The sequence below is a fragment of the Lissotriton vulgaris genome, chromosome 5 (assembly GCF_964263255.1).
Source record: "Lissotriton vulgaris chromosome 5, aLisVul1.2, whole genome shotgun sequence".
Taxonomy (NCBI): Eukaryota; Metazoa; Chordata; class Amphibia; order Caudata; family Salamandridae; genus Lissotriton; species Lissotriton vulgaris.
The window spans coordinates 58,294,675-58,317,802 of NC_141693.1; the positions used below are offsets into that span (position 1 = coordinate 58,294,675).

At 48.9% G+C, this 23,128-nt stretch overlaps 2 protein-coding genes across 2 annotated transcripts in view; both read right to left on the minus strand.

Annotated features, from left to right (window-relative positions):
* Nucleotides 1-15,483, minus strand: part of LOC147710147 (E3 ubiquitin-protein ligase TRIM39-like) — an 80,744-nt gene extending 65,261 nt beyond the window's left edge. Inside the window, exon 1 of the mRNA XM_086920846.1 lies at nucleotides 15,025-15,483. Coding sequence (XP_086776972.1) covers nucleotides 15,025-15,441 — 417 coding nt within the window. The 5' untranslated portion in view covers nucleotides 15,442-15,483. The remainder of the gene's footprint in view (nucleotides 1-15,024) is intronic.
* The window catches only part of LOC147710148 (E3 ubiquitin-protein ligase TRIM39-like), a 450,821-nt gene that overhangs the window by 65,167 nt on the left and 362,526 nt on the right, over nucleotides 1-23,128 (minus strand). The window lies entirely within an intron of this gene.

Here is a 23,128-nt window from a genome sequence, read left to right on the forward strand (position 1 = left end):
CAGTGAAAGGAAAGAAGAAGAAACCACAGAACTAACCTGGGAGTGAAGGGTGAGTTGAGAATTAAGTTTTATGCCTAGGGTTTTGACAGAGGAAGAGGGTGCAGGAGAAGGGGGCCAGAAAAGAGAGGACCAGGGGCTGGATGAACCACCCGTCAACACCAACTCGGTCTTGTCGGGGTTAAGTTTGAGGTGATTGTGGTTCATCCAGTCCCTGATGTGGAGCATGACAGATTGAAAGTTTAGGACAGAAGAGGGGGAAGAGGACAGATTGAAGACAAGCTGGAGGTCATCCGCATAATTAAATACGGCGACCTCCATCTGTTGGAGAGAGAAAATCAGAGGGGCGATATACAGATTAAACAGGAGGGGGGAGAGGGAAGAACCTTGGGGAACCCCGCACTGGACTTTCCGGAGGTCCGCTGTGAAGTCACCCAGGCGAACCGCCTGGGTACGGTCGCTCAGGAAGGAGGACAACCAGACCAGGGCGGTCCCCCCGATCCCCGCCGCCTTGATACGGGAAAGTAAGATGGTGTGATCCACCGTATCAAAGGCGGCTGAGAGATCGAGGAGCACAAGGGCCTGGTGCTGATTGGTATCCATACCCTCCCTGAGGTTGTCCAGGACCGAAATGACAACGGACTCCGTAGAGTGTGCGGGGCGTAAGCCGGCTTGGCGAGGGGCAAGATTATCAAACATTCCAAAACATTCCAAAACAACACAGAACCAAGTGGAAATATCTAAGCAAACACGTTTTATAAACACAATAACTGTGTATGCAGCCCTGACACAGCCACACTCCAACTAGTCGACAACAGCTTCCTCAACTACAAGAACGACCCCTGAGCTCCTGGACCTCTCTGCAGCCTTCGACACAGGCGACCAGCTTGCCCTGATCAACACACAAAAAACATGATTGGATTGTAAGACACTGTTTCACATCCTACCTCACCAGCTGAAACCAGTTCATGCAAATAGGTTCTATACAATCACAAGCATTCCATGCCTCCTGCGGAGTAACACAGGGCTCCCTCCTTTCTCGCATCATCTTTAACCTCTACATGGGTTCTCTCTGATCCATCATCACAAACAGCAGCATCAAGATCCATCCATATGCAGATGATGCCCAACTCTACCTTAAATATCCTCACCCAATGTCATCCTCAAATCCTGCCCTGATCTCATCCAGTCTTGGATGTCAACTAATGTATTAAAGTTAAACCCCAAAAAGACTGAACTCTTCCTGTGTTGCCGCCAGCTCAGAACAGTCACAGATTTAAGCCTGGGTCTCCAACGTAAACCTATCGGTCTTTAACCCCCCCCCTCCCGCCCCCCCTCGACACAGACCTCTCATTCAAGCAACACACTGAATGAATGACAAAGAATGCCAAGAAAGCTTGATTCCAATGTCGTCTCTTGAAGAGGTTGTGTCTCCTGGAAGATGACTTAAAATCAGAACAAACGTACAAGGCCTCTCCCATGGGGGTAGAGACAAGGCCCCGGTCAACGGTCTCCCCAACACCACCCTAGGCACCCCTGAAAGGCAGCATACATGAAGCGGCGCAGCTCATCAAGGGCTTGAAGAAATCATATCACCTCCACATTAAAAGACCTACACTAGAGCCGATAACAGGGAAAAGATATCGGCCGTGTGATCACGGACGATCAACGCTCCTCACGACTGACTGTCCTGGACTCGAGTCGGAGCATGCCAAGAGGCTTGCTGCTGTGTCCTCTATCGCTGCTCTTCCGCGGGTCACAGACAGACAAACATCAAGCCGCGAGATGTGTTACACCGTCTCACCGCGCTGCCTGGTTGCTTGTTCGTGGAGCTGTGCGCGGGGTTTCTCTGAAAGCGGGACGCCCCTCGCTGAGACAGTGTACATCAAAGATGCTGCCGAAATTCGCAAAACCCGGGTGGGGTTGAGGCACCAGACGAGCACCCGCTGTGGATACAGGACTGCAGTGCCAGAGTGCTGCAAGAAAGCTAGGGGAGGATGGAAGAGAGTCACCTGGGAACTCTGGCGCTGGGAGAAAAAAAACTGTAGAAAGGTGGATATCTGACCATATGGTTGCCCCCCCCTTTTTGCCTGGTGTTTTCTGGTTTTCAATTTAGTTGGACTGGGACTCTGCTAATCAGGGCCCGAAGCTATCTGCTTTCACTATAAAATTGGCTCCATGTACTTTAGGTACATACCAGATTGGGTATTGGGTCACCTTTGTGAGCCCCTTTACAGTGCACCATAGGTACCCACGGCATAGGTGCATCCAAGGCCTACCAGGGGCTGCAGCATGTATTATGCCACCCATGGCTGGCCCTCCAAACTAACACTGCAGGTCAGTTCACACAGCCTGGGTAAGGTGGTGTAATCACCCCTTACTAGGATATAGTATACCAATATCCATATACCTATATAGACACATATACACCTATAAAACACTCCTATGGCAGCCTTGACAGTCCTGGAGGCAGAGTGCTTGGTTTTATGTGAGAGGGTGCCCTAGCATAAGCTGAGCCCCTCTGCAGCTTTCGTAACCATCTCCTTATAGCTGTTCTATGATATAGCCATACCATATACTCTTAAGTGCATTATAATCCTCACGGTTAATGCTAACTTTGGTTTGGATTTATCGAAACATGTTGTGTAAGGTGTCAAACACTTTGAAATACTACCCCCACGCCAGTCCTGGCGGCGGGGGTAGCATTCCACCCTTCTAGAGGGAGAAGACATGTAGTTACTAGTTTACCCGGTTGAAGTTAAACAGAGCCCTGGCATCACAAAATGGATGCCACTGCCACAGACACGAGTCTTACCTCCTGCTGCTGGATGAAACTCCAGCAGGGGAGGCCTGGACAATAGGTTTCCTGTCAGGGGAGGTACCAGCACCTCTCCAGACAGGGTTAGGGTATTGGGGCAGGGAGGGTTGCATTCAGGGAATGCTTTTTCAGACACTGCGTGGGGCACACAAGGTGCTCCATGCATCGTCCATTCCAAACCGGTTGCTGGGGCGCTCAACCCCAGCTCGGGTGACGGTTCCGCGCTCCTGGCCGCTCCTCCTCGCGCTCCTGGTCGCTCCTACCTCTGGGCATGTCGGACCTCGCAGGGTGTCGGTTCAGTGCTCCCGGCCGCTCCTCCCCGCGCTCCTGGCCGCTCCTACCTCTGGGCATGTCGGACCTCGCAGGGTGTCGGTTCCGCGCTCCTGGCCGCTCCTCCTCGCGCTCCTGGCTCTTGGCTCCTGGCCGACCTGTTTACTTTACCAAAATGTCCGACCCGTGATGTCAGCACGAACGTCGTTAGCGCACACGCCCACCTCAGAGATGGCGCTAATTCCAAGGGACTACTTTGGCAAAGAACGTACTTTGCCCTTCTAACATATATATTTTTTTGGTATATAGCCTATGTCCATCTGCTTACCCTGACAATTCCAATGATGTATTGGGTGTTTGGATTGGCGCTGTGGTTCCCGAGTTTACCCGCCTCAAAGGTTCCCAGTTCTCTCTTTATAATAGTAGTATAGATATAGATGTACAGCTCTGCTGCTCTTGCTTACTAAATATTGGTGTATTTGAATTCTCACGTGGGTGTAAAATACAAAAAAAGACCTATACTAACTGTTCCTTCCAGCTCAGATCATCTTCATGGCCAGCGGCATCGCATAAAGGGCTCGATAACAAGACCCCAGCTTAGCTGGCACACAAACTATACTCGTTCAAGGAACGACATCTGACCAGGAGCGAGGATATCACCAGACTCAAGACAAAAACCTGTAAGAAGAAAAACCCAGAAGGCAAGCCTTCTCCGTTTATGCTCCAAGGTTCTGGAACAGCATCAGTATCAAAGTGGCATAAGCTCCAACCCTCCCCGAAGCTAGGAAAATGTGGAAGACCCATCTCTCCAATGAGTATTATCCCTGACCGACCGCCCACCCTTGACCTTCCCCAACATCTGTATCTTCCCAGGGGCCATCCCCTCAGTTTGCGCTTTGTGTCCAGGCTGTAAGTACTGAGAATATATATTGAAACTGTCAGCACCAGTAACAGATGTTCAGATTATAAATTCTGGCCACACATATCCAAATTTTTCTTAAATATGTTACATCTAGACCATCACGGCTGATTAACTATATTAAGACCTTGTCCTATACAGGTGCCAGTCACATTTAGGGTCTGTGAGAGAACAGATAACCAAATAAATGATCACAGTCTGTGACAGAAAACAGACACAGGAAGAATGCAGGCCCCAACCCTAGGCAGGGTCTGTGACAGAAATCAGACACAGGACAGTGCAGGCCCCAACCCCAGGCAGGGTCTGTGACAGAAAACAGACACAAGAAGAGTGCAGGCACCAACCCCCAGGCAGGGTCTGTGGCAGAAAACAGACACAGGAAGAGTGCAGGCCCAAACCCCAGGAAGGGTCTGCAACAGAGAACACACAACCAAAACGAGAAAGGGGGCACCAAATGTTGACACAATCTGTGGCAGAGAACAGTCACAGGAAGGGAGCGGGTACCAGCCTCCTATGGGGTCGGTGACAGAGAACAGACATATTGAGAGAGCGGGTACCAGACTGCTACACGATCTCCGATAGAGAACAGAAAGGCAGAGCAAGACAGCAGGTGCCAGCCTTATACAGGGTCTGTGAGAAAAAACAGACAGCATAACATAACATAACAGGTGTATTTGTAAAGCGCATGATTACCCATAGGTGTCCTGGCGCTGAATAACAGATGTTTATTGTTACCCAACTCAATGGTACTCATTTTATCTTCAGATGGATGAAAGGCTGAGTGGACCCGCTGGGATTTGAACCTGTGACCAGGAGGTCAAACACAGGCCCCTGCTGCTTTAGTCCACTGAGCCACCAGACCCGGTCACAGCAGACACCATACAGAGTAGAAGGTAAGAAAGAGGCAGCCAGAGAGACAGAGGGGAGACATCAAGCCCTTTCAGGGTCCATGACAGAAGTCAGACCAGGTTCCAGCCGTTTACAAGTTCAGAAGCAGGAATCAGACGCCAGCCTCTTACGGGGTCTGCAATAGAAAACAGGCAACACACTCACACAGGGGTCTGTGACAAGCAAGCTGCCAGAACGAGAGAGAAGACACCAGTCCTTTACCGGATTTGCAACAGGGAACAGGCACAAACCTTATACAGGGCTGCAACTGGGAACAGGCAGGATTAGTGAGAGAGCAGGCAGCATGCTGATGCAGAGTCTGAAACAAGGAAAAGGCAGCCAGACCAGGAGAGCAGGGACCGACCCCATGCAGGGTGCATGGCAGGATGTCAGCAGTCAGATTGAGAGCGTAAACAGTAGGGTCAAAGGTTTTGGCACAGGATCCCTGTGACAAACTGCTTCCTGGCCCGGAATATCTTCATGTGCAGGAGGCCCGTACCACGAGCCCCCTGACAAGGCCTTACATCTGGAGTGTTAAATGATTGGCTTTGAGCTCTTGTTTAGGTAAGGAGCCAAGTTGGACCGGCCACCAGCTATCTGTCCAAAATGATGGATTGTTCCCCAGCACCAAAACCTCGGTCTTGGGTGAGTTTAGCTTCAGATAAACGTCTGTCATCCAATTAGCTATAGGGCTCATACAGTCGTGAAAATTAATCGCCGTCTGGCTGGAAGGACAGCTCAGCGAGACGACAATATGAGTGTCGACACGAGGAAAAATCCATACATTTTTACCAGCCTGGCAATGGGGGTGACGTTGAGGTTAAAAAGTGTTGGACTCAAAGGAGAACCCTGAGGATCTCCTCAGGGCAGCCTGAAGGAGGGTGAGACAACGTTCCCCAATGCCACTTCTTGAGACCGTTCAGACAGGAAGGAGCACAGTAGGGACATCGCCTTATCCCTGATCCCGATGGAGGTCAACCGGTCCCACAGCTGCCCATGATTGACAGTATCGAAGGCGGCTGACAGGTCCAGGAGGATCAGAGCTGCGCTCCATCACTGTCTAAAATCTGCCTGAGTTCCTCCGAAGCAGTGATTAGAGCCAGCTCTGTGCTATGGTAAGCACGGAATCCTAATAAGAAGGGATCCAGAATAGCATTATCATTGATAAATGAAGATAGTTCAACATTTATCGCCTTCTCGATGACTTTTAGCAGGAAACAGAAGTCTTGATACAGTCTATAATTGAGAGTCTTCTTAGCGTTCAAGTTGGGTTTCTTTAGTAAAGAAAGTATGGAGGCTTTCTTCCATTCCATTGGGAAGTACCCCGTTGTGAACATTGTATTAAAAATCACTATTAATGGAATAGCTATAATTTCAGGAGAAGTATGCAACATTTTAGGGGGGAATGGATCTGATGGGGAGCCAGATTTAGTTACAGCAATGAGTTTAGAAGTGTGTTCAATTGTCATAGTAGTAAAGAGAGGGGTAGCTAATTCAAATGTATCTTGTGGCTTATCATGAGATATAGATTGAATCTTATTGAGTTCGGCCGGAGTCTGAGCCAGGCGCTTATCCTGCAGCACAAATGAGCCAAAAACAGACTTGACCTTGTGCTGGAAGGACTCTGCTAAGAGGTTGCAGAATTCCTGACTGATATCGGGAGCAGCTGGCAGCTTTGTCAGTTTCTTTACCGTAGTAAACAAAGCTTTAGGGCAACTGTTGGCCGCTATAATTTCCTCAGAGAAGTATGAGGCCTTTTCCCTGAGGATAAGTTTCTTGTAGGATTTAAGTTTATTATGCATAGTTAGTTAAAACCAGTGCAAAACATTTTACAAAAGAAGTTTTAAAATATCATAAAAGTTTGTTCATTATAATCATCATTAAAAAAGCTTACACTAAAAGACCCAGTCTGATTGTCCAGGAGCATTTATCTTAAGGCAGGGCAGCATATTCCCTTGAGTCCTGTTGACCGCCTACTTGTTGCCTATGTCAATGATCGAGAGGTTTTTTTTTGACAGTTTTTGCTCGATCATTGCAAGGAACTTAACATATCTACAGTTCAGTATCGTATTCGAAGGATTCAGGCAGGCGAGCACCGCTTGACTTCTAGTGCGAGTCCCTAGCTGCTTGAACTGGTCCTTTAAGAGCTGTTGGCGAGCTGGCCGTAGCTTTTCGCAAAGACAGGTCATGTGAAGTATATCGCCCTTGTCTGTGTTGCAAAACGGACAAAGTTCATTGCCGTTGCTCCTGAGCCATGGTGGAAGATGCTCTCTACTGGGCAAAACCCCTAGTCTGTATTTCAAGAGCTTCAGTTTTGTGGCCTTAGGATAACCCTGACTGAAGTATGATTGTGGTGTCAGCGATTTATACGAGTTTAGTGTCATCCATGCATGGTTTCTTTTGGCGAATGTGGCCTTATCCTCTAGTAAGGATAGAGATTTGATAGTTTTCCAGACTAGTTTTTTGAATGGGTTGTGCCCAAGTTGCATGTCCCACATCGCAGTTAGATTGGTGGCCCCCAGGGCTGCCTTTAGGTAAGATCTTGCCTGAGATATGTCCCTGCCTTGAATATCTTGCCATAGCAACGAATTTAGAGTGTTGGTAGTGGCCGAGCGAAGTTTATGGCAGCAAATGATATAAGCTCCCTGTCTCGCAAGAGCTTGTTTTTGCAATACAAATTCCAGCCTAAGTTGGGCAGGCGATGTGTTGGACGGGAGCGAAAACATTATTCTGTAGGCTTTTGTCTGGATTGTAAGATAAGTTTCTTGTAGGTTTGAAGAGACAATTTATATTCCATTCGAGTACTTGCATTATCTTCAAGTCTCCATTGTTCTCTAGTTTATGACATAGTTGTTTCTGAGCTTTCAGCATGTCATTAAACCATGGGTCTGAAGGTGTCCTCCTGGAACGTTGACACTGTTTGAGGGGGGATAATTGTGTCATACCTGAATCAAGCCAGGAATGGTATTGGGCTGTGGCCTGATCAGAGTCAGTAGACAAATGAGGTAGAGTTTCTAAAAGAAGAGGATTTAAAGGTCTAGCTTCTACTTTCTTCCAGGGGCGACTAACATAAGGTTCTCTGGGAACTTTAAAATGATTTTTTGTGGCAATCATATATATCAAATAAGACTGCCTTATGATCCGACCAGATCATAGGCAAAGCTCCAGTCCAACTTAGATGGGAGTTGTCTGAAAAAATCTCATCATAACAGGGTCCAGGGCTAGGAGTGGAACCCTTCACAAGTTGACACATCCCTACGCTTTCCTTCTGATCTAAGACTGCTTTTGTATGTGGATCAGCGACATCTTCCAGATGGAAGTTAAAATCTCCAAGCACTGTAAAATTGTAGTATTCAGCTTTGCGAGCTAAAAAGCAGCATAAGTTATCTAAAAAAGTGACCTTTGATTTGGGCGGACGATGGAGTGAAATTCCATTAAAAGTGTGTTGATCTTATAGTTCAATTTTAAAGTCAAATACTTTGCAGTCCTTATTGTCCATGTTCGCTTTAATAAAAGAATTAAAGCTAGATTTGAGAATAAGGGCAATCCCCGCCTTTTTTACCTACCGTATCTACTTTATGAATTTTAAAACCTGCTGGTAAGGCCAAAAGCAGATCCGGGTCCAAGGAGGCATCTGCTCAAGTCTCTGTAATAAAGGCTCTCTCTATCTGATTGATTTCTAAAATCTCTCGAAATGCAATAGCACTGTTAATTAACGACCTCACATTAATGAGTGCACAGGATACCCCCCTGGGATATGCCTTAGTGGTAATGTGGGTTTGGGTAGATCGTGAGATGTGCTGGATAGTTAGGCCACAGTCCCGCACTAGGTACGGGTCAATACATGGTCTAGAACTTGTCCTACCTTACCATTGTAGCTTCATTAAAGTTTCTAAGCTATACTTATAGTAGGCTTCAAAGTAGAGATATCTGGTCTAAAACCGGCAGCATGGCCGGCGCTGAGCGGGTTCTGAGCGCGGACTGGCACAGACGGGCTTGCCTTCGCTGCGTGCCCGGGTTTAGCCCATCTTTTATAGTAGCCTGCTGAGCTCCAATAGACTAGACCATTACCTCACTCAAAATGGCAGTCAGCCGGAAGTGGCTCAAACGAGATCCAAACGAACCAACTCTCTCAGCATCAAACGGGAAGAACCCGGGGTGGACTAGAGAGTTGATCCAGCAAGCAGGTAAAGTGCACGGTGCAAAATATATTGATTTTTAAAAGACTCAAGGAGATCACACAATTAAAATGAGATTAAAAGCATTAGAAATCACAACAATTAAAAAGAGTTTAAAAGCGTTCCCACTGGCTGCCCAGAAAAGTCCACTCTGTATTGGTATAAAATAGGCTAATACAAGCGGCGCTGTGCTTACTTTCCGCATCCGGTGGACTGCCTGTGAGGAGGGTGGGAACCGGATGGGGGGGCTGATCACCCCGAGCCCAGTCCAGTGCTCAGCACCTTGAGGTGAGGAGGTCGAAGACTCTAAGCTCCCCCAGACCAGGAGCCTGTGATCGCATCCCAGCGAGAATGTCATTCATCCTATGAGGGGTCCCCAAAGCCAGCGAGCTTCATGCAGCAAAAGCTACAGGAGATCTTCACTCTGTGCCCAATGATGATGCGAGTCTGGCGCCTGGACCCTGCATGTCCCTCTGTGTCTGATGAACCCTGCACTGCTGAGGAGTCATCTGCACAGATGCCCTTGTGACCCTGTGCGCGTCATAGTGCATTGCTGCAGCTCTTCTTCTGCACCTTCTGTTGTGTCCGACGACCTTGTGAGCCCGTGTGCCACACCCTGCCTTGCTGCACCTCTTCTGCTGTGTCTGTGCCCATGTGACCGTGTGTGCCACACCCTGCGTTGCTGCACCTCTTCTGCTGTGTTTGTGCCCATGTGACCATGTGTGCGACACCCTGCGTTGCTGCACCTCTTCTGCTGTGTTTGACAATCTCTGGTGGGTCAAGGTCCTCAAAGAGTGCAGATAACCATCTACTGAAACCTCAAAGATTCAAAAAGACAAGCATTTGCAATGCAATGGGTCTCGCAATTACGCGAGTTTGAGCTATTGGCATTGTAAATGACAATGCCTTTTATTTATGTTTTGTTTTTTGAAAACATAAATAAAAGGCTTTGTCACTTACAAAAGCTTTAACTCACGTAAATGCGAGACCTATTGTATTGCAAATGCTTGTTTTAACTGGGTATCACCTAAAAAAAAACAATGACTCTGGCAGGCTATTAGGAAGGGGTAAAATGCAAATGTTCACTTGTGTCATTTACTGATTCTGCCATCAATCAACGACGTACTTTATTTTTAAAAAGTGTTGCGCGTAATGCGATTTCAACATACTGTAATATTTTTTGCATTTAGACTTATTAGTCTGCACAACATGTGAACTCTTGCCCTAGTTATATTTCGACACCAGTTAGAATCTAAAGGGCCGCTGCCTACTGAAATCTTCATAGTTAATATGCACACAGAAAACAATGCGAGTGACAAGTTGTTTTCCCCTCCGTTTTTTTGCTATAAAAATCCATGAGTAATTCACAATTAATCTAAGAGAAAGGGCAACATTACATGGTACCTTTTGATATTTATGAACCTCCCCTGACAGTAGCCCAACCTCCAAAAGAAGTGCAGTGCTCGTAAATGGTCCCATATCACACCTAATACGTTCACAGCAGCACTGAAGCAGGAAAAACCAGCACTCACCTCCTGTCCCCAGAATGCAAATGGGCAACTAATGACGTGGATTAATCAGGCCTTAGATAACCTGGCTCCCTGGAAAATCATTACCAGCATGCACTTCAAGCCATCGGCTGCCTGGTATACGGAGGCTTTGATGGCAAAAAAACAAGCAGGAGTTGCGTGAGCGCGCGCGTGGCTGACGTCAGCGGCGCGGCTGACGTCAGTGGCACGGCCGCCTGGGCTTGGAGGCTGCTGGGGCGCGAGGGCAAAGAGTTGGGGGCGGAGCAAGGAGTTGTGCGGGGGGCATGCGGGCAGCCGAGAGGGAGCCGGAGCCTCAGGAAGACGCACGGGTGGAACGACGGGGCGCAGTGGCGCCTCCCGCTGCCGCCAGCAGCCATGGCCCTGGCGCGAGCTGCGATCCTCGGGACTGGACTTGCGAGACCTACACAGGGTAAGGAGAGCTGCGACTCCAGCGGATGGGACAGATCTGGGTGCTGGGGGGCGGTGGGGTGGGTGAGCCCTTCTCAATTGTGCTGGTGTGCTGTGCTAGCAGAAGGGAGCACTTCGGGGCGCATTGACGGGCCGTGGAGCCTTAACTGCAGGAGGTTTGCAAGGGAGGCAGGAGATAGGTACTGCGCGTAACTGTGGTGAACGCGTGCCTCCCGATCCGATTCCAGCAAGCTGCGCGTGCCCATCTCCTGTCTCCTTTTTAGCCCTAAAGGAGAGTCAACAACTATAGATCTCGCTGGCGACAGCGATTCGCGCTGCGTCGCCAGGTGCGAGACCTAAAGAAATCATATAAACGGTCCTTTTCGGACTTGGAATACTCTTCCATCAGAAATCAGAATGAATGCCTCTACCATCTCTTTCAAAAAGGGAGTTAAAGCAATTCTCATGGCACAACTCACCTTATTACAGTCTAAGTTATTCTGAGATTCAATCAATCAATCAATCAATGACACTTGTAGAGCGCGCTACATACCCGTAGGGTCTCAAGGCGCTGGGGGGGGGGGGTGCCGCTACTGCTCGAACAGCCAGGTCTTCAGCTTCTTCCTGAAGGAGAGGTGGTCTTGGGTCAGGCGCAGGTCGGGGGGGAGGGAGTTCCAGGTCTTGGCGGCCAGGTAGGAGAAGGACCTTCCTCCTGTAGTCGCTCTTCGGATGGGGGGGACGGCGGCGAGGGCGTGGTTGGCTGAGCGGAGGTGGCGTTTGGGAGCGTAGAAGTTGACTCGGCTGTTGAGGTAACTCGGGCCTCGGTCGTGTAGAGCTTTGTGTGCGTGGGTGAGAAGGCGGAAGGTGATTCTTTTGTTGACGGGGAGCCAGTGAAGGTCTCTCAGAGGTCCGGAGATGTGGCTGGTTCGTGGGATGTCGAGGATGAGTCTGGCAGAGGCGTTCTGGATCCGCTGGAGTCTCTTCTGGAGCTTGGCGGTGGTACCGGCGTAGAGGGCGTTGCCGTAGTCCAGACGGCTGGTGACGAGGGTCTGGGTGACGGTCTTCCTGGTCTCGGTGGGGATCCACCAGAAGATCTTCCGTAGCATGCGTAGGATGTTGAAGCACGTCGAGGAGACTTTGTTAACTTGCCTGGTCATGGAGAGGGAGGAGTCCAGGATGAAGCCCAGGTTGCGTGCGTGGTCTGTCGGTTTGGGTGCGGTGCCCAGGGCGGGAGGCCACCAGGAGTCGTCCCAGGCGGAGGGTGAGGAGCCCAGGATGAGGATCTCCGTCTTGTCCGAGTTCAGTTTCAGGCGGCTGATCGTCATCCACTCGGCTACCTCTTTCATCCCGTCGTGCAGGTTGGCTCTGGCGGCGACGGGGTTGTTGGTCAGGGAGAGGATCAGCTGGGTGTCGTCGGCGTAGGAGATTATGCTGAGGTTGTGTTTGCGTACGATGGCCGCGAGGGGGCTCATGTAGACGTTGAAGAGGGTGGGACTCAGAGATGATCCTTGGGGGACGCCGCAGATGACTTCGGAGGCCTCTGACTTGTACGGTGGTAGGCGGACTCTCTGTGTTCTTCCGTCGAGGAAGGAGATGATCCATTCCAGCGCCTTGTCCTGGATTCCGACGTTGCTGAGGCGCTGTACTAGGGTGCGGTGGCAGACAGTGTCGAATGCCGCGGAGAGGTCCAGGAGGATGAGGGCCGCTGTTTCTCCATTGTCCATCAGGGCTCGGATGTCATCGGTGGCGGCGATGAGGGCGGTCTCGGTGCTGTGGTTGGCTCGGAAGCCGGACTGTGAGGGGTCGAGGGATCCGTTCGTCTCGAGGAAGGCGGCCATCTGCTTGTTGACGGTCTTCTCGATGACTTTGGCTGGAAACGGGAGAAGCGAGATGGGGCGGTAATTCTTGAGGTCGGTGGGGTCCGCTGTTGGTTTCTTGAGTAGAGCGCTGAGTTCGGCGTGCTTCCAGCTCTCCGGGAAGATGGTTCCCTTGCTAATTTTCCTCTCTTCGTTAAGGATCCAACTAAACATCCTAATTTCATTTTTCAGCCCAGGACTTTCTATTAACTATGATGCTCCTGTTATGTACTCTACGCTTTTTCCCCTGTACACGAACTATTCATGTCATGCGTGATCTTTCCTCCATAGAATTTCCTTTTCATTTGTTATGCTATTCGTGATTTTTCCTTCTTTCATTGTTATGTATAACTAGCTTTGCTGATTGGAAAGCGCTCTGATATCTGCAAGGATCTTGTCCGCACTATATAAAACCTTCAAAATAAATAAATAAATAAACATGAGCCCGTGTGCCACACACTGCATTGCACCACCTCTTCTGCTGTGGTTCCATGACCATGTGGACATGTGTGCTTCACCCTGTATTGCACCACCTCTTCTGCTGTGGTTCCATGACCATGTGGACATGTGTGCTTCACCCTGCATTGCTGCAGCTCTTCTGCTGTGGTTCCATGACCATGTGGACATATGTGCTTCACCCTGTATTGCTGCACCTCTTCTGCTGTGGTTCCATGACCATGTGGACATGTGTGCTTCACCCTGTATTGCTGCACCTCTTCTGCTGTGGTTCCATGACCATGTGGACATGTGTGCTTCACCCTGTATTGCTGCACCTCTTCTGCTGTGGTTCCATGACCATGTGGACATATGTGCTTCACCCTGTATTGCTGCACCTCTTCTGCTGTGGTTCCATGACCATGTGGACATATGTGCTTCACCCTGTATTGCTGCACCTCTTCTGCTGTGGTTCCATGACCATGTGGACATGTGTGCTTCACCCTGTATTGCTGCAGCTCTTCTGCTGTGGTTCCATGACCATGTGGACATGTGTGCTTCACCCTGCATTGCTGCAGCTCTTCTGCTGTGGTTCCATGACCATGTGTGCTTCACCCTGCATTGCTGCAGCTCTTCTGCTGTGGTTCCATGACCATGTGGACATGTGTGCTTCACCCTGCATTGCTGCAGCTCTTCTGCTGTGGTTCCATGACCATGTGTGCTTCACCCTGCATTGCTGCAGCTCTTCTGCTGTGGTTCCATGACCATGTGGACATGTGTGCTTCACCCTGCATTGCTGCAGCTCTTCTGCTGTGTCTCTGCTCCTGTGAGCTCGTGTGCCTCACACTGCATTGTCGCGTCAAGTCTTCTGACACTAACAACTAACACCGCACTGCCACACGGAATCCTTTGAGTATAGTGCAAGGTCCCAAAACACGCACACACGTCCCTTCTGATCCTCTGCAGCCGCCTCTGTGGCTCACAGTACAAAGCCTCTGATCCCAGCGCTCCGACAGACACACGTTGTGCTCTTTTGCAGGTTCTTATAAAGCCCTCAAGGTGTCTATTCACTTACAATCCCTAAACACAAACAAACATACCATGTATTTTCAGCAGCCTTCGCTAAGGACACATAACACCCCTAAATATACATTGTATCCTCTTAAAGAATTAACAAGTGTATTCATTTGTGAATCGTGATCGTCCACAGACATGCCTTGTGCTCCTCTGCAGCTTCTTCCTCTGTTGAACTTACACTGTCTTCACTTGTGAATCACGAACTCCCACATACACTCCTTGCACAGACCTCTCTTTGGGGGCCGCGGGTGCCTTATGATCCATAAACATCCACAGACACACCCTCTTCTCTTCTGCAGCCTCCTCTATGGCATACACAGGGAGGGGGACCAGAAGACTCCATGCCCCTGGGACACAACTTTTTCCATTTCTGGGCTTTTGATTTAACAGATCAGTGCATTGTGGGAGGTGTAGTTTTGGTTCACTTTACTGGACCCTATTGCTTCAACACACCAGATGAAAATGATATATAAAAGCAAAACCCAGGAATGGAAATGTGTTGTCCCAGTGACATGGAGCCTTCTGGCCACCTTATAGAAAGGGTGACTTGTTATCTCTGAACACCCACACAGACAGTGTGTGATCTTTGACTGCCCCTTGGTGTGGCTCACGAAGTGACTTTGTGATCCCTGAACATCCACAGACGTACCTTGTGCTCCTCTGCAGCCTCCTCTATAGGACTTGAGGAGTGAGTTTTATGCTCCTTGGACTCCCGGCAGACCCAGCATATCATCCTCTGATCCTCTGCACAGAACAGCAGCTGTGCCTGCTCATGTCTCTCGCATTGATTCTCCTCTGGGGGCTTCACAGGGGGCAGGTGAAGCTGTTTTGCAATTTCCACCATGTTCCCCAGTTGTCTGTTGGGCCGGAGTTTTTTCCTACGAGATATTTCCCTGCACTGTGGACAGGGGAAGTTTTCATCTCTTCCCTCCCAGCTCTGGGTGATGCAGGAGCGGCAGAAGTTGTGTCCGCAATCAATAATCATCACCGGATCAGAAAAATATTCCAGACAGATGGAACAAGTGGCCTCTTCCTTGAGGCTCCCGAGCTGAGCTGCTGCCGCCATGATGCAGAAATACAGGAAGTGAAGGTAAGTTTCAGTTTCTCTTTGTGCAGTGGGTGTGTCTGTGCGTCTGTCCTTCTCTGTGTGCAGTGGGTGTGTCTGTGCGTCTGCCCCTCTCTGTGGCTGCGCCGGGACTTCCGGGTTCCTGTTACAGTCACAGAGCAGAGATTAGAACTGACTCCTCTGCTGCCTGGGCTCTGCCTCGAGGTTTCCCTCCTTTTTCAGCTAAAATACCAGCAATTCGGTTTTGTTCTCAGATTCTGTTAGTGCCAGGAGCGGTCACCTAAATATTGATTTCTATAAAATCCTCTGTGTGGTTTTGAACGTGTCAATTCTACGTCTGGTTTTTATAATATTTGTTTTAGAACTACTGGCATCTGGAAAATAATTGTGAAACAATTTCTTCCTGCATTTTCTGTTTCACTTAATGTTCCAAAGGCTGAAATATAACTGCTTTCTCAATCCTTCACCTGTAATAATTCATAATCAGGTCACTGGCATCACGCGCTATCGGAGGAGCAATTTCTGCCGTAGGGTTGAGTAAATTATACAGCGAGATGAGGCAAATTATGCGGCGTAACAAAAATCTCTGACCGCATTATTTCAATATTCTGCACTTTTATGTAACACAATCATTGTCTGAGCAGAGGTTGTATGTCATTAGTGCAGTTAAACACTTCACTACAACTTACATCAGACAAGCATTTGCAATGCAATAGGTCTCGCATTTATGCGATTTTAAGCTATTGGCATGGTAATTGAGAAAACTTTTAATTTATATTTTAAAAAACAAAAATAATAGGCATTGTCATTTACAATGTCAATAGCTTAACCCCTTGCATGCAGGTTTATTTCTCGCGCTGTGCGGGAGAAATAAACGGCCGGCGAGATTCGGACCGCTCCCGGCCATCGTGCGCACACGCCTACCGTGATGCATGACGGCGAGGAGCCGTCATGAGCATTAAAGGGGTTAAACTTGTGTAAATGCGAGACCTATTGCATTGCAAATGCTTGTTTTTCTTTTTCTCTGGTCAGTGGTTGTTGCCATTTGTTGGTACTTTTCAATATCAAATGTTTGTCACTCATCATCACATCATCACTTGTTGCCGTCTCGTGTTGTTGTTCCTCATGGCTTGTTGTTGCTTGTTGTCGCTTTATGCTTCTTCTTGTTGCATGTCCTTGCTTGTATTCATTGTTTGTTCTCATTGGCACTTACTGGTGCTTATTGTACTGTAATTGCATTTATATAGCGCTTACTACCTCTGATGAGGTGTCAAAGCGCTTCTTCAGCAAGTAACATGCTACTCCAGAACCCATAAAGGATTAGTGTTGAATTAGTATAGTGAAATATTAAAGTCATTTGTGTGGTGGATAGGTTAGTCTGTTATTTGGATTCAAAAGGATAGCGGAGGGAAAAGGTTTGCATTTATGTAGCGCTTGTAAGACCTGGCACCATTGGTGTGGGCCTCCCTTCCATTTTTTGCTGTTCCCTCATGTGTTTTTGCTGGTTATAGATGCTTTTGGGCACTGTGCCACTGCTATTCAGTTCCACAGTGCAAGTGCTCCCTATGGTAAATTGATGTATGGATTAGTGACTCCATGATTGGCTGGTTTGGTTTACTTGTCAGACCCTAGTACAGTGCACTGCATGTGCCCAGGGTTGGTAAATCAAATGCTGCTGGTGGGCTTGCAGTACAAGGGGGGGTGGTAATGGACGGAGCATCTGAACCAATCAAACACTCACACCCAGTCAAAAGATCTGGGTTTAATCCATCACCGTTCTTTAGCCCACTCTGCCACCCCAGTTCAGACATGGCTATATGCAAATCAGTCTGACCCTGTGCCTCATGGGAACAGTCCAGCCCGAACTGCCAATCCATGCCTTCCCTGGACCGGAAACAAGCTCCCGAGGACCGGTTTCTGGCATTCCAGCCGTCTTCAGCCCGGCTTGCTTGAATCCAGTGGCAAAGTGAGCAAGGGACTCACGTCTGAGCATACCCTGCCACACTTATGGCGGCCAAAAGCGGTACAAAAGGGGGTGGTAATGGACGGAGCATCTGAACCAATCAAACACTCACACCCAGTCAAAAGATCTGGGTTTAATCCATCACCGTTCTTTAGCCCACTCTGCCACCCCAGTTCAGACATGGCTATATGCAAATCAGTCTGACCCTGTGCCTCATGGGAACAGTCCAGCCCGAACTGCCAATCCATGCCTTCCCTGGACCGGAAACAAGCTCCCGAGGACCGGTTTCTGGCATTCCAGCCGTCTTCAGCCCGGCTTGCTTGAATCCAGTGGCAAAGTGAGCAAGGGACTCACGTCTGAGCATACCCTGCCACACTTATGGCGGCCAAAAGCGGTACAAAAGGGGGTGGTAATGGACGGAGCATCTGAACCAATCAAACACTCACACCCAGTCAAAAGATCTGGGTTTAATCCATCACCGTTCTTTAGCCCACTCTGCCACCCCAGTTCAGACATGGCTATATGCAAATCAGTCTGACCCTGTGTCTCATGGGAAAAGTCCAGCCCGAACTGCCAAGCCATGCCTTCCCTGGACCGGAAACAAGCTTCCGAGGACCGGTTTCTGGCATTCCAGCCGTCTTCAGCCCGGCTTGCTTGAATCCAGTGGCAAAGTGAGCAAGGGACTCATGTCTGAGCATACACTGCCACACTTATGGCGGCCAAAAGCGGTAAAAAAAGGGGGTGGGCTTGCAGCACTGGTTGTACCACCTACAGAAGCAGCCTGTAAAGTGTGTCTCAGGCCTGCCATTGCAGAGCCTGTGTGCAGTCTGGTACTGCCATGTTGACCGGGCAAGTGCACCCACTTGCCAGTCCCTAAATCTTCCCTTTTCTGCATATTAGTCACCCCTATGGTAGGCCCAAGGGCAGGGTGCATTGTATGGAAAAGGTAGGACATGCCCGGGAAACAACAGTTAAAACGCAACTGTTACAACGCACTACTTTTACAACGCAACCACTACAACGCAGGATCCTTTACAACGAATGCCTTTACAACGCATGACATTACTTAGCAGATGCTATTACAACGCATGTCATTACAACGTAAGTATAGGTAAGTTTATCTTTTTTAAAACATTTATTTAATTTGGGTTTTGGGGTACAGGGGTATTTTTAGGTTTCAGGGCTAGGTTTGGGTTTTGGGGTACAGGGGTATTTTTAGGTTTCAGGGCTAGGTTTGAGTTTTGGGGTACAGGGGTATTTTTAGGTTTCAGGGCTAGGTTTGGGTTTTGGGGTACAGGGGTATTTTTAGGTTTCAGGGCTAGGTTTGGGTTATGGGGTACAGGGGTATTTTTAGGTTTCATGGCAAGGTTTGGGTTTTGGGGTACAGGGGTATTTTTAGGTTTCAGGGCTAGGTTTGGGTTTTGGAGTACAGGGGTATTTTTAGGTTTCAGGGCTAGGTTTGGGTTATGGGGTACAGGGGTATTTTTAGGTTTCAGGGCTAGGTTTGGGTTTTAGGGTACAGGGGTATTTTTAGGTTTCAGGGCTAGTTTTGGGTTTTGGGGTACAGGGGTATTTTTAGGTTTCAGGTCTAGGTTTGGGTTTTGGGGTACAGGGGTATTTTTAGGTTTCAGGGCTAGGATTGGGTTTTGGGGTACAGGGGTATTTTTAGGTTTCAGGGCTAGGTTTGGGTTTTGGGGTACAGGGGTATTTTTAGGTTTCAGGGCTAGGTTTGGGTTTTGAGGTACAGGGGTATTTTTAGGTTTCAGGGCTAGGTTTGGGTTTTGGGGTACAGGGGTATTTTTAGGTTTCAGGGCTAGGTTTGGGTTTTGGGGTACAGGGGTATTTTTTAGGTTTGGGTTTTGGGGTACAGGGGTGTTTTTAGGGTTCAGGGCTATGTTTGGGTTATGGGGTACAAGGGTATTTTTAGGTTTTAGGGCTAGGTTTGGGTTATGGGGTACAGGGGTATTTTTAGGTTTCAGGGCTCGGGTAGTTTTTGGGTTCAGGGCTAGGTTTGGGTTAATGGGTACAGGGGTATTTTAAGGGTTTCGTTTTAAAAAAAAACTACTTTAAATAAATTAAATTAATTAAATATTTATTCCTTATAATTTAAAAAAATGATATACTTACCTATACTTACGTTGTAATGGCATGCGTTGTAATAGCTTCTGCTATGTAATGACTTGCACTGTAAAGGCATTCGTTGTAAAGGATCCTGCGTTGTAAAAATCGCATTGTAATGGTATGCGATGTAAAAGTATGTGTTTTAACGTCATACATCCGACATGCCCTGATGTGTGTGGCATGTCCTGATATTGAATTACAGCCGTCTTCATTTTTTACTATTGCAAGGCAATTTGTTCACCATAGGCCAGAATGGGAAGTTTGATTATAACATCTTACAATCCTAACTGACTCAGGGAACTAGGTAGAAATTTGAGTTTAGTATGCATGAACTCAGAATGATGAAATGCATCTTTTAGTGAAGTTGGTTTTAACATTCTGTGTGTGAAAATACCACTTTTAGAAAGTAGGTATTTTCTTGCCTAACTATCCAAGCCTGCCTCTGCTAGGTTGTGTATTCCTTGTCTGTTTTGTGAGTGACAGGGTTTGGGTGATTCCAGGAGACAGGGTGAGTCAGCACAGGGCTGAATCGAGCTATCTGCATAGAGAGTGATGGGAGGGGTGGCACCTGGATCTGAAAAGGTCTATGCTTGCCTTCCACAATGCTGGCTCCACCTCCTGTGGTGCGTCTAATGTCCCTGGCCCACACTGTCAAAGGAAGGAAGGAGTCCTGTAAACAAAGTGCTCCAGGACTGGCCAGAACTGGTTTGGGCTAGGTACAGACACTCTTTGCCTTCAGAGAACAAAGAGAATAGGTGTATGAAAGGGGGGAAGAATAACCTTTGCTGAGGAGAGGAGCCAGGATCTCAAGAAAGAAGCTCCAGAGGAGACTGAAGAAAAGGAGTGTTGGCAGCTTTATATGGGTATCTTGGGGAGCCAGTATCCCATGAAAGAAGCTCCGGAGCAGACTGAAGCATGGGAGGGTCAGCAGCTTTATATGGGCGTCCAGGGGAGCCAGGATCTCATGGAAGAAGCTCCAGAGAAGACTGAAGCAAGGGAGGGTCAGCAGATTTATATGGGCATCCAGGGGATCCGGGATCTCTTAAAAGAAGCTTGGGAGGAAACTGAAGCAAGGGACGGTTGGAAGCTTTATATGGGCGTCCAGGGGAGCCAAGAGCTCATGGAAGAAGCTCCAGAGGAGACTGAAGCAAGGGAGGGTCAGCAGATTTATATGGGCATCCAGGGGAGCCAGGATCTCATGAAAGAAGGAGGAGACTGAAGCAAGGCAGGGTCGACAGCTTTATATGGGCATCCAGGGGGGCCAGGATCTCATGATAGAAGCAGGAGACTGAAGAAAGGGAGGGTCGGCAGCTTCATATTGGCATCCAGAGGAGGCAGGATCTCATGAATGAAGCACAGGAGGAGACTGAAGCAAGGAAGGGTCGGCAGCTTTATTCAGGTATCCAGGGGAGCCAGGATCTCATGAAAGAAGGAGGAGACTGAAGCAAGGGAGAGCCAGCAGCTTTATATGAGCATCCAGGGGAGCCAGGATCCCATGGACGAAGCTCCGGAGGAGACTGAGGAAAGGGAGAGTCAGCAGCTATATATTGACATCCAGGAGAGCCAGAATGTAATGAAAGGAGGAGACTGAAGCAAGGGAGGGGCAGCAATTTTATAGGGGCATCCAGGGGAGCCAGGACCTTATGAAAGAAGCTCCAGAGGAGAATTACGCAAGGGAGCATCAACAGCTTCATATGGGCATCCAGAGGAGCCAGGATCTCAAGAAAGAAGCTCCGGAGGAGACTGAAGCAAGGGAGGGTCGGCAGCATTATATGGGCATCCACAGGAGCCCAGATCTCATGAAAGAAGGAGGAGACTGAAGCAAGGAGGGTCGGCAGCTTTATATGGGCGTCCAGGGGAGCCGGGAGCTCATGAAAGAAGGAGGAGACTGAAGCAAGGGAGGGTCGGCAGCTTTATATGGGCGTCCAGGGGAGCCGGGAGCTCATGAAAGAAGGAGGAGACTAAAGCAAGGGAGGGTCAGCAGCTTTATATGGGCGTCCAGGGGAGCCAGGAGCTCATGAAAGAAGGAGGAGACTAAAGCAAGGGAGGGTCAGCAGCTTTATATGGGCGTCCAGGGGAGCCAGGAGCTCATGAAAGAAGGAGGAGACTGAAGCAAGGGAGGGTCGGCAGCTTTATATGGGCATCCAGAGGAGCCGGGATCCCATGAAAGAAGCTCCTCAGGAGACTGAAGAAAGGGAGGGTCAGCAGCTTTACATTGGCGTCCAGGGGAGCCGGGATTTTATGAAAGGAGCTTTGGAGGAGACTGACTTAAGGGGGCAGCAGCTTCATATGGGGATCTACTGACAGGAAGTCGATAGAGCAGTCGAGAGAGCAGTGGTGTTTGTGGTTGTGGAGCGAGCTACAAACCACGAACTGCGAGCTGCAAACAACGAGCCAAGCAAGCGGCAGTAAACGGCAATAAACGGTAAACAGCAAATCGCGGCTGCCGAGCCCCTTGTCAGAGCTGCAGGCCTGTAGCGGAGCGTGGAGAAGAGAGCACGTCTCCCCCAGGCAGCTGGGCGGGTCCCGCCAAGCTTCTCTTTCAGCGGCGGTCGACCGCGGCGAGAGTTCTTTTCGGCGAAAAAGAACATTTGAAACTGAGAGAGCTGAGAGAGCTCAGCCGCCCCCCTCCGCCCTGGTTTCTGCATTGGCTTTACTGGAGGTGGACCGTGGCAATTACAAAGGGCAAAGACATAAAGATCCAAAGCAGCGAGAGGGCAAGGGGGTTGCACCCCCACAGGGCAGCGTGTACTACTGGCGGCCGGAGTCACGACGGTCACGAGGACCACAAGGGGCTATTCGGCATCTTTGTCACTGTCCCTGTTGGTTGGTTGCTGAGGCAGAGGCAGGCAGGAGCCACAGAAGCCTCCCTTCAGCAAGCCGGAACCAACTGGAAACTGGAGCTCGAACTGGAGCTGGAAATAACACCTGCCCACCACAACACAGGTGACCGGGTGAACAGGTGAGAGGGCAAGGGGGGCTGCAAAGCTCGGCGCTAGGAAAGCCACTGACCCCCTTAATGATTTTTTTTACAGATTTGATGGACCAGGCTGCTGCAGCGTGAGCAGACAGTTATCTAAGAGAACAAAGGGCACAGTACATATATAGAGCATTTACGAACATAAGCATTCAAAACTCTTCTTTAAATTAGGCTGAATTGCAGTTTTGGAATATTCGCTTCAACGGCGTTGAGCCTTGTATCTACATTGACTATAGTATTAACATCGCAGCCTTACTGCCAGATCTAACTCTCGCCCCAGTGCCCTTCCCGACGGCAGCTGCCCTTAATTTGGGGTAGACGGGCTTGGGAGGGCAGGGGTGAGTTCAAGGGGAGGACCAATGACAGAAGACTGACGACTGTACTAAGGCTGAAGAGGATTTATTTGAACTCTACCACTTTTTACTTCAATTTTGGCCACTATTATTCATTTCCTTAAATTTGGGTGCGTATCCCCAAGTGATATACTGACATCAAAGCAATCAAAGCATTCAGGGATGCGTTCTGGGAAGATAAGATCATCAGTCACCCAGACCAAAAAGGCACGCAAAACCCAAGCACTCAAGATACAAAAAAAATATCAAAGCACAGACAAAGGGATTAAA